The sequence below is a fragment of the Motacilla alba genome, chromosome 20, assembly GCF_015832195.1.
Source record: "Motacilla alba alba isolate MOTALB_02 chromosome 20, Motacilla_alba_V1.0_pri, whole genome shotgun sequence".
Lineage (NCBI taxonomy): Eukaryota > Metazoa > Chordata > Aves > Passeriformes > Motacillidae > Motacilla > Motacilla alba.
In genome coordinates this window covers 6,177,342-6,187,192 of record NC_052035.1, presented here as the reverse complement: position 1 = coordinate 6,187,192, position 9,851 = coordinate 6,177,342, and the positions used below count along the sequence as shown (strand labels likewise).

The 9,851-nt window shown below is 54.3% G+C and overlaps 2 protein-coding genes across 3 annotated transcripts; one reads left to right on the top strand and one right to left on the bottom strand.

The window, feature by feature from the left end:
* On the top strand, positions 1–2,594 carry SYS1 (SYS1 golgi trafficking protein). Of its 2 annotated transcripts, XM_038159366.1 has the most exons (3): positions 76–263; positions 926–993; positions 1,555–2,437. In XM_038159366.1, the coding sequence occupies exons 1-3, from the start codon at positions 102–104 to the stop codon at positions 1,793–1,795; spliced, it is 471 nt and encodes a 156-aa protein (XP_038015294.1). In that variant the 5' UTR covers positions 76–101; the 3' UTR covers positions 1,796–2,437. The 2 variants fall into 2 exon arrangements, with proteins under 2 accessions (XP_038015293.1, XP_038015294.1); XM_038159365.1 differs by lacking the exon at positions 926–993 and having other exon boundaries at positions 1–263; positions 1,555–2,594.
* Positions 2,595–5,475: 2,881 nt separating this feature from the next.
* LOC119710153 (neuritin-like) lies at positions 5,476–9,851 on the bottom strand. Its single transcript, XM_038158835.1, has 3 exons — positions 9,609–9,851; positions 9,034–9,181; positions 5,476–6,498 (listed from the first exon to the last, which is right to left on the bottom strand). The coding sequence occupies exons 1-3, from the start codon at positions 9,649–9,651 to the stop codon at positions 6,273–6,275; spliced, it is 417 nt and encodes a 138-aa protein (XP_038014763.1). The 5' UTR covers positions 9,652–9,851; the 3' UTR covers positions 5,476–6,272.

Sequence of the window (9,851 nt, the reverse complement as noted above, 5' to 3'; positions counted from 1 at the left end):
GATCGGGAGGGGCTCGGGGGCGCAGCGGGTCCTCCTCGCCGCCAGGGGCCGCTGTGGCGCGGCGGCGGCGGCGGCTCTTCCGTGGCGGCGGCGGGCGGGCGATGGCGGCGCAGTTCCGCAGCTACGTGTGGGACCCCGCGCTGATCGTGGCGCAGATGGTGCTGCTGCAGGCGGGGTACTACAGCTCGCTCGGGCTCTGGCTCGCCCTCCTCGGCACGCTGGGCAGCACCGGGCCCTCCCTCCAGCAGGTGTTCAGCGACGAGGTGAGGGCGCGCCCCGGGAAGCCGCCGAGGGCCCAGGCCCCTGGAGCGGGGACTTGCTGGGGCTGTCCTGGGGGAGGCAGAGCCCGCTCCCGTGTGGGCATTCCCGCTGTTAGGGACGGCCCCCCGCCCTGCCAGCACCCCGGTGTGGGCGCAGAGCTCCCCTGCCCCGTGTGGCAGCCCCCCAGTGCACAGACCTGCTGTCTTGTGTAGGTGCCCCAGTGTGGAGGTGAAGCCGTCCCTCTGAACAGGTACCCCGGGGAAGAGACAGCACTTCGGTGTGTGGTGGGAGGTGGCCCCCATGTAGGGACAGAGGCCCTGTGCAGGGGGTGCCCCTGTGGAGACGGAGCACCTCGCTCTGTAGGTCATCCCCCCTTATAGAGATAAGAGATGCCCCCCTTATAGAAATAGCCTTTGTAGGAACCCCCGGTATAAAGACAGCTCCCCTACCCCCTAAAAATAACCCCAGTATGGACTCATGCTCTCCATCCCCAGTTTAGGTGGCTCCCCTCAGCACAGAACCAGACCTTTCCCTTTCCCGTGGGTGCCCCCAGATAGACAGACGTGTCCAGCTCCTCCTGTAGATCCTGATCCATGCAGGGCTGTGCCACGGGAGACTCGGGCTGCGATTTGTGCCGCGGGTTCCTACTAATAGTCCCATGTAGATTTTAGGCTTCTCAACCCCGCCGGGGAGGCTCTCCATGATGGCTTTCATCCTCAATGCACTCACCTGGTAAGTCTGCAGCTAGCTGGAGCACCTGCATCTTGTCCTTTCCTACCATTAAGCTGTAAAAGAATTCATTGTGGTGTACTGCCTCTCTCCAAACATCTCCCAAAATCCCTGTGCCTTCTTAAGCGTGTCTGCCGAGGGCAGTTGGGAGCTGCTGACTCTTGGCTTTGTAGAACATGGAAAAGTCATTTCACTTCACTGCCTCAGTTTCCCAGCTGGGAATGAGATTTGCTTTTGTGGGAGATTTTACTAAAAGATAGAATTAATGGATCTCAGCAAACAGTGGTCTATAAACACTAATGTATTAGAAGATAGTCTACAAATCCCTGCCTATTCTCTGCACTAAAATCTCATTTTCCTGCCATCATGTAATTAAAAAGCTGTAAGCCTGCAAGTCTTGCTGCAGCAGCCAGGAGGGAGGTCAGAAACAACCTATTCTTGAAATATTTGAAGAAATTTTAAACCCACTGCATAATCAGCTCTGACAAGTGCTGATAGCTCTTGCTGCAGCACCTTTTCCACAGGTCTGGTGGAGTTCATTAATCCCTTGCCTTTACTTTGCAGTGCTCTGGGCTTGCTCTACTTCATCCGCCGAGGGAAGCAGTGCCTGGATTTCACCGTCACCGTCCACTTCTTCCACCTCCTGGGCTGCTGGATCTACAACTCGCGCTTCCCCTCGACGCTGACGTGGTGGCTGGTGCACATCGTGTGCACGGCGCTGATGGCGGCCATCGGGGAGTACCTGTGCATGAGGATAGAGCTGCGGGAGATCCCCCTCAACTCCGCGCCCAAATCCAACGTATAGACTGCCTCTGGCAACCGCGTGCTGCCTTCGGTCATTGTCCCCAGCACAATGCGTCCAATGCCTCAGAATCACCCCTCAAGAAGCACAGCAGGTCTGTTCAGACTTTATGGTTTGGTTTTTTTTTTCCTTTGGACCTCGGTGACTGCATGAGTGTGAGCGTGTCCTCTGGCGTCGGCTGACAGCAGGGAGGAGCAGATGTTTATTTTGTTAACACAAAGTATTAATATGACTGGATGGAGTGCGCCCTTAAACTCTTCACTCGTGAGACTGTTGAAAGCCAGGTAGCAAAACTTGGTGTGCGAGGAGCATTTGGAATTTAACGATGTGGGAGTGCCCTGAATGGGTAACACAATGGTCAGCTCTTCTTGCTGGAGCTGGCACGGTGAGCAGTGGGGCTGGGAGCTGCTGCTTCCAAACTGTGACTTCTTTGGGCTTTGCCTGGGAAAGAGTCAAGGAAGTGAATGGATGGGGAGAAAGGAAAGACATTTACTTACCTGAATCACCAGCTGAGACACTAAATAATAACCTGTAACGTTAGATGGGTTTGTTTGCTGTTTCCATGTTTGATACATAGAGGTGACAGACAGCAGTTTGCTGAAGAAATCTTTTGTAATAATAAAAATATAATGTTGCTGTGAGTGTTACGGCTCTCCTGGGAAGCTGAGCACTTCAAGAAATACCATGAGTGTCTGTATCATGGCAACAGAAGGATGCAGCCAGAGAACACTTGGCTGTGGGGTGCCCACTGTCTGGGGCACATAAAATTTCCTACAATAAACATTTCATACCTCTGCTCTGAGAGGAAGGCATCACTGAGTGCTGTCTTGGGAAGTCAGCTGGCATAACCACAGAGGGTGTCAGCAGTCCAGGATCTCCACACGTCCAGCCTGAGCCTGGAGCTGCCCTGGGGAAACCTGCCAAAGTGTCCTGGAGCCATGATGCTCTTCCCCCTTGGATGGGCTTCCCATCAGGCTTCAGCAGTCCAGCAACAGGTTCTTGCCTGGTAGTGGTGATGTTAAGTAAGAGACGTCCCACTGAGGGACGGCCATGTTGTGCAGCCCCAAACGAGGGCAAAGCCAGGTCTAGAGACAGATTTTTCCCCTGTGCAGCATCTTGCTGCAGTAACTTCCCTTTGTATGTTAATATTGGTAAGTTTTAATTTGCAGAAATCAGTTTGCTAATTCAGTTTGTTGAAAAGCGATGGGATGATGTGGGATTGATAAACTCTCTGCAGGTGTTTTTTTGAGTTCTGTTACTGGGCAGCTGAGCTGTATTTCAATCCCTGCTCTCGCACTCAGACACTGTAAATGGGGGCAGGATGACATGCTGCTGCTTTACGTACTCAGCAGGTCTCCAAAGAGGATTTCTGTCTAAACAAACGTAACCAGTGCTTTTTATACTGGGGGATTTCACCAGGAGCCCATCCTGACCAAAGCCCCTGGAAGCTGAGCTTCAAACAGCAGCAGCCTTTCAGAGGGAAGTGTTTCTCTGGACAGGAGCCAGCCTGGAGGGCCACCCCGAGGTCACTTCCTAGGGCTGCCCCTGCAGCAAGACAGTCCATCCCTTCTCAAAATCTGCTCATTTTTCACATGCAAGGATACTTGCCTTTGTCCCAGTCACCTCAGCGTGGATATAAACTGGTCTCCAGTAGGTGCCAGTATCTCCCTCAGAAAGGAGCAGGGAGTGTGCGGTGGCTGGGATCAGGGCGTGGAGCAGAGGGCAGTGCTGCCTCGGGTGAGAGTACTGGCCTGCTGTTAGTCATGTTTTAAGGCTCCTTCAGGGTCATTTTGTCCTCTGCAGCTTCTTGGTGCTATTCTTGAGAAAGAACATCCCAGTCCTGCAGGGACAGGGAAAGCTTGCAGGTTTACTTCAAGGCTTAATGCCACAGCAAAGCCTTGTGTGAACTCCTGTGTTCAGAGCTGTTCCTGAGGCGAGCGGGATCTGAGGATTAATTACAGCGAATTTGAGAGCAAGGAGACAAAGCCACGTTCTTCCAGCTGCTCCCAGAGCTGCTGTGGGTCTGTATTAACAGAGCTGCCACCTTTGTTCCCCTGCAAGAACAAAGGTGAAGACTTTGGACTAAGGAACACTTAACCCATTTCTTTTTGAACACACGAGATATGCTGTAACAGCTTCAGCAGCTTCCCTGGGGGGGAAATCTGGGGACAGCTTTGTATCTGGAGAAACTCACAGCAAGGCCATGAGAAGAATCCTTGACAAATGGGGCTTTAACACTGAGGCTGCAGGACGTCCCAGGAGCTGCACTGCATCAGCATGAAGTGTGCTGTAGGATCAGAAATCTTTCTGAAAGGCCGAGGAGAAATGAACCTGTGCATTACTTTTTTTTTTTTTTTTTTTTTTTAATAAGGACTTCTGCTTTAATTGTCCTAGTCATAGAGGAAGTTCTGCTAAAAATGAAATACTGATTGAGGAAACTCATCACTCCCATACTGTGAGACCTAGTTTTCTCTCACATGCTTTCAGTCAGATTTAGAAGCACCTTTGGCTTACAAAAAAAATCTGCTGCTCCATACCAGAACAGTGGCAGATGGTCTTTGTGTCTTAATGAATTTTTGAGGTGTTTTTTTTGTGTGCAATAGTTGAGGGATTTGCTTCCAGGGAAGATATGTCCCAAGACCTGTTCTTCTCAGAGAGTGGCAGCAGCGATCAGCCATTTGCATCCATGGTTTTGCAAAAAGATTTCTTGACGATCTGATTCTTTTACCTTCCCTTTCCCCAAAGCTTTTTAAACGTAGAAAATTTTAAGAGAGGAATTGCCAAATTCAAAGAGAAGGCAAGGGTTGTGGGATTTTAGGGGGCTGTGCTTACTTCTTTTCCTAATGGCATTAAACAGTTGTTCTAAACGAAGAACAGGTACAGGATTCGGAGCCAGAATACTCCAGCCTTGGTTGGATATCACTCTCCCCTGCTTCGGCTTACCTCAGCCACTACAGTTAACAGGGGAGGGGGAACAGGATCAAACAGCAAACAGTGCTGTTGGTGTGGAGTACAAAGAAAAAAATGAAGCATCTGAGTGGTTCACTCCAGGTTTTACCATGCTCTGATTTACCCTTTCTCCACTGCTCACCCTAAGGCTTGGTGCCCCAGATGCTGAGTACTGCATACATAAGTAACAACTCGAGCACTGAAGTGCTGTCTGAACACCAGATGTTCTTCCCTGGCTTATTTCTTGGAATTTGCCCCAATTTCTTCATTATCTCCTGCTGCTGCTGCTGCAGAGTGTTGAGGGACAGTGAAGGTAAGAGGAAGAACACGTGAATGCCAGAGGAAAGCTGCATGGTCCAACACCACTGTTAGGACTAAGATCCTTTGCTCTAGAAGCTTGCCCACTGCCTGGAATGCATCCGGTGGGATCTGTGGAGTTTGCAGGGCCCTGGTTTCCCTGCTCACACTGTGAGCACACACCCCATGGCCCTGTGCAGCCAGGCAGGGCACAGAGATCCATCAGCATCCTCAAAACTCAGACTGCCTTGGGCTAACCAATAATATTGTTGTGTTTCTCCAACATACTCAAAAATCCCTTGCAAACACCTCTCTGTTCCAAATACTTCCATGCTTGTACTGAAGCTGCAAAGCTGACAGCACTCTGAGCCACAAAGGAGACAAGAGGACACTGTGCTGTCGAGCAAGAGCCAGGACAAATAACTTCTGCCACGCTGTTGGCTCTACAACAAACTTTAATACTCTGGAATTACACACTTCTACCCACAGCTGCTTACAGGTACCTTGGGGAAAGCTTTAAAGCAGAAGAGTTGCTGTAAATCCCTTTTGTCCTCCTAGTTTGATATTCCCTCTCCCCTCAGATATTTTTCACCTCTGTCCATAGGAAAGGGATTTACACATAACACAGAAGTTACCCAGGAATTCAGATGTGTGCAAGAGAAGTAATGCAACTGTGATTATTGTTCAGCAGGGGTTTTACCACGTCCTCAAAGGAAAAAGGCCAGTACAGGGCAGTAAGGTCTCCCTTCAGCCTGTGACAGGACAGACACCATCCCCTGCACCTCATGGAGCAGTGGGAAAAATACCCATCTTGTTTTGAGTGTCCAAATCAAAACCCTGGAGAGTCGATCTGGTGGAAAGAGTCAGCAAAGTAAACAGGTTTCCTTCCAGTTGCCATAAAAGAGTGCAGAAGTATCCAGCATTCATCCTTTTTCCAGAATTTATCATTTCTCCCCAAATCCTGTGCCCTGTATTTACAAGTTCCCAAATCTCCTGACAGCCAGATCTGTGCCTGTGCCTTGAGGCAGAAGGGGGAGAGGAGTTGCTCCAAATTACAGAGAAATTTCCACACCCTGGAGATGCTGCCGAGCTCTTCCACGTCTCCCAGGTGCAGGATGGAGCTGGGAGTTTCTGAGCTCCACACAATGTATTCCTCAAAGGTTTGGAAAACATCTGAAAGATGCCATGCCACACCCTGCCACCACTTTTGCTGGGATACTCACAGAGCTGCAGTTTATAAGTTCAGCCAAGTGACGATGAGAGGGATGCTGAGGATGGAAATGTTGGGAACGTGGGTCCAGGCAGAGCTTTGGGCCATGCTGGGGCTGCAGAGGTCAAACAAGCTACCTTGAAATTTGGTTTTTCGAGACTCCCTTCTCAGCATCTCCCAGACAGCTGCTGCTTCCTTCTGGCACTCCCAGAGCACCGTCAGGGCACAGGTGTGGAACTCATCCCAATACCTGCAGCCAGGGAGATACCACGCTGTCAGTCCCTTTGCACTCCCACGGCGTGGGATGCCAGGCAGAGCCTTGCTGCCCTGAGCCTGCCCTCTGAGCAGCAGCAACCCTCGTGTTTTGTGCAAGCTTCCCAGACTATTCATCCCCTCCATCATCTGCCAGAGCATCTTGGCTAAAACTCCAAATCTCAAAACACTGAAATTATTTATTCCTTTCCCCCCGCTTTTCTCTGGAAGTCAATAAAATCCATTGTTTTCCATCAACAAATGTTTCCCTGAGTATCTCACACAGGCTGCAAACAAAGGCCCAGCACATCTCATTCATCACTTTCTCCAAGCAGAGTCAAGGGCAAATGGGAGCACAAAGCAGGGAGAAGGACAAGAGCTCCCACAGGCTGCCTCAGCTTCTCCTGAGGTACGGGCAGGGGCAGGAGGAGTTAGTCACTGTGTTCTCATTAGAATCATCTCCATTTATCTGCTGGGTATTACTTTCACAAGTAGAGGCTGTTCAGGAGAAAGAGGCTTTTGGAGACTACCAGAGGGAAAAGAGAAAACAGGCAGAGATAACCCACGGTCCTGCAGGAATAAAGCAGGAGCTGCTCTGCTGTCCTGTCCCACCTGGGCTGGGGCTGGCACCACGCCCAGCTCCCTGCAAGCTGGAGGACAGGAGTCTAGAGGACAGGAGCAATTACTCTGCCACCTTCCCCGTGTCTGCCAGCACACCAGGCACACGTGTCACCCGTCAGGAAGGGGATGCAGTCCAGCTGGCTGAGAGGGGACACTGTGCACCTGAAGAGGACAGCACGGTGCTGTCTGAGTGCACTGTGCTGGAGATGACACTTTGTGCACACAGGCAAACCTGAGCACTCAGCTTGCTTAGACCCGGGGCTTACGTCAGAACGCCAGCTGTGAGGGAGTTCATTAAACCGAGTCACTGTGGCAGAATAAACGTCCCCAGATAATGAGAAAAGCTGGTGCCAGCCCAGGCAGCCTCCAGCACTCGCTCCTGACCCGCAGCAGCAGCAGCAGCAGCTCTGACAGGTAAGAGTTAAACCTGCCCCGTGTCTTCAGGCAAGATAGGCTCAGAAAGGTGAACAGCAGCTCCAGCCTGGATCTGATTTCAGCTGGGATGGCAATTCCCAGCCTTTCACCCTTCACAGCCCCCATCTGCTCAGGCAGGCAGGATGCTGGCAGGTGCCTTGCCAGGGCGGCTCTGGGGCAGCGCTGCACACCGAGCTGAGACACCACCAGCCCCCACAGCAGCTCCCGGCTCCCTGTCCATCCCTCACCCACCCTCCTGGAGAGGGGACCAGCTCCAGAAACGCAAGCAGCAGTGGATAAGGCTGACCTGGGACATCATCAGCTTCCTGCCAGGGAAGATCCCAGGACCTGTTCAGGGATGGTCTGTGCCTCTGAGCTGCAGGAAAAACTCAGCTCGCATGTTTCACATGAGCTTCAGCAAAGGAATCTCTCCTCCTGCAGCCAGCAGCAGCATGGGCTGCGCTGACAGTTGGGTGTTTTCAAATACCAAGAAGCCTCTGTTAATAAAACCCCAAACAAACCAAAAAGTATCAATTCTGTCCAAACCAGAGCAGTTCCCATTTCAGCCCACCCATAGGCAGGCCCCGGAGAGGCTGTTCATCCTGATCCGGGCTGTCTCCTGGAGAAGGGGGAGTACAGAGCAGGTCACAGCCTGCAGGGTGGTTTCCAGCAGCTCAGAAAGCACGACCCCGGGGCACTCAGCCCTCCACCTTGCTCTGCCAGGCTCCTGCTGCCCCCAGGCACCTGGGTTTTCCCTTCATTGCTATCTGCATTTCCTTGTAACTCCTGCTCACTCCCCACAGCTCGCTCTGGAGATGCAAAGCAGCCTCCATTTATCTCTGCAAACATTTTACATCCACCTTGCTGCTTCTCCTCCTCTGCTTTTTGAGTGGACCTTTCCCCAAACCCGCCCAACACCACCCCTCACTGCCCAGCTCTTCTTCAGTTCTGTTAAAGTTAACAACTTCCCAATATCTCAGGGCATCACTACAAACTCGGGCAAACCAGGGCTGGGACAAATCCAAAACTGAAGGATGAAGGGTCTAGACAGAGAGAAAGCTTCTTTTGGGCTGCACGTGGTGCCCGGTGCAGGCTGCTCCCGGCAGCGCTGGGCACGGGGCAGAGCACTGCCTGAAAGCTGGGCTGCAGGGGAGATTTTCCGGGGCTGCAGAGCGGGTCGGGTCCCTGCAGCCCCGCTCCTCCTGGCCGCTGGCATGCAGGGGTGATGGGACTGGAGCTGCTGCCAAGGACCAGGGATACAAACTCCGGGAAGACACAGGTAGGAGATGGATGGATGGATGGATGGATGGATGGATGGATGGATGGATGGATGGATGGATGGACGGATGGACAGAGAAAAGAAGCTCGCTGGGTCAATCTGAAACTGGAGTGAGATGTGGAGCACATGTGTGTGTGCAGGCACGGCGGGACTCAGGAGGGCAGGAGACTTCAGACAGGGACGATGCCAGAAGCCAGGCTGGCCCCGCACTGTACTCACCTGCAGACTCGGCGCAGCCCCTGCAGCTCGATGCCCTCCTCCTCCTCGTACGTGGCCATGCTGTCCCCCAGCTTGAGGACGCAGTCCGAGAGGCCGCGGTAAGCGTCGGCGCAGGCGGGTGCCGCTGCCAGCAGCCCGGCCAGGTGCCCTGCCAGCACCGGGGGGCGAAGTGAGCACCGGCACCCCTGGGGACAGAGCCACCTCCGCCCCGGGGTGCCCCGGCTGGGAGAGCGGCCCCTTCCACGCGGGACAGCCTCGAGCCCCCGCCGCCCCCCGGCCGTGCCCGGCGTTGTCGGGGACTGCCCAGAGCCCGGCGGACACGGGGCGACCCGAGCCCGGGCCGCCATCCATCCCGACACCGGCACCCCTGGCCCGGGGCGGGGGACAGCGACCGGCGGGGGACAGCCAGCGGCCCCGGCAGCGGGAGCCGGCGAAGAGAGCCGCGCAGACCCCGCCCGGACGAAGGGAGAGAGGGACGGAAGAAGGGGACACAACATCGCATCGCCCCCTCCCCCCGGATACTCCGGACACCGCCCGGTCCCCCCGCCCCGACCCCCGCCCAGGCATCCCCTCACCCAGGGCGAGGAGCAGCACGGCCGGGCCCCGCCGCTGCCCCATCCCTCCGCCGGGCCCGGCTCCAGCCCCGCTGCGCTGCCGGTGCCGCTGCCGGTGCCGCTGCCGGTGCCCGCACCGCCGGGGCCGGCGGCGCTCCCCTCGCTCCCGCCTCCGCGGGGAGGGCACCCGTCCCCAGTCGCCGCTAATGAGCGGCTTCGGCCGCGGCTAATTAAGGAGGGGGCTGGGCCGAGGCTATCGAGCGT

Bases quoted from the DNA above. Each gene is read 5' to 3' on its own strand.
- SYS1 (XM_038159365.1), top strand. From the start codon at position 102: ATGGCGGCGCAGTTCCGCAGCTACGTGTGGGACCCCGCGCTGATCGTG. The intron at 264-1,554 runs GTGAGGGCGCGC...TTTACTTTGCAG, and splicing joins AGCAGGTGTTCAGCGACGAG to TGCTCTGGGCTTGCTCTACT.
- LOC119710153 (XM_038158835.1), bottom strand. From the start codon at position 9,651: ATGGGGCAGCGGCGGGGCCCGGCCGTGCTGCTCCTCGCCCTGG. The intron at 9,182-9,608 runs GTGAGGGGATGC...CGGTGCTGGCAG, and splicing joins CGTGCTGCTCCTCGCCCTGG to GGCACCTGGCCGGGCTGCTG. The intron at 6,499-9,033 runs GTGAGTACAGTG...CCCTGGCTGCAG, and splicing joins GGGCTGCGCCGAGTCTGCAG to GTATTGGGATGAGTTCCACA.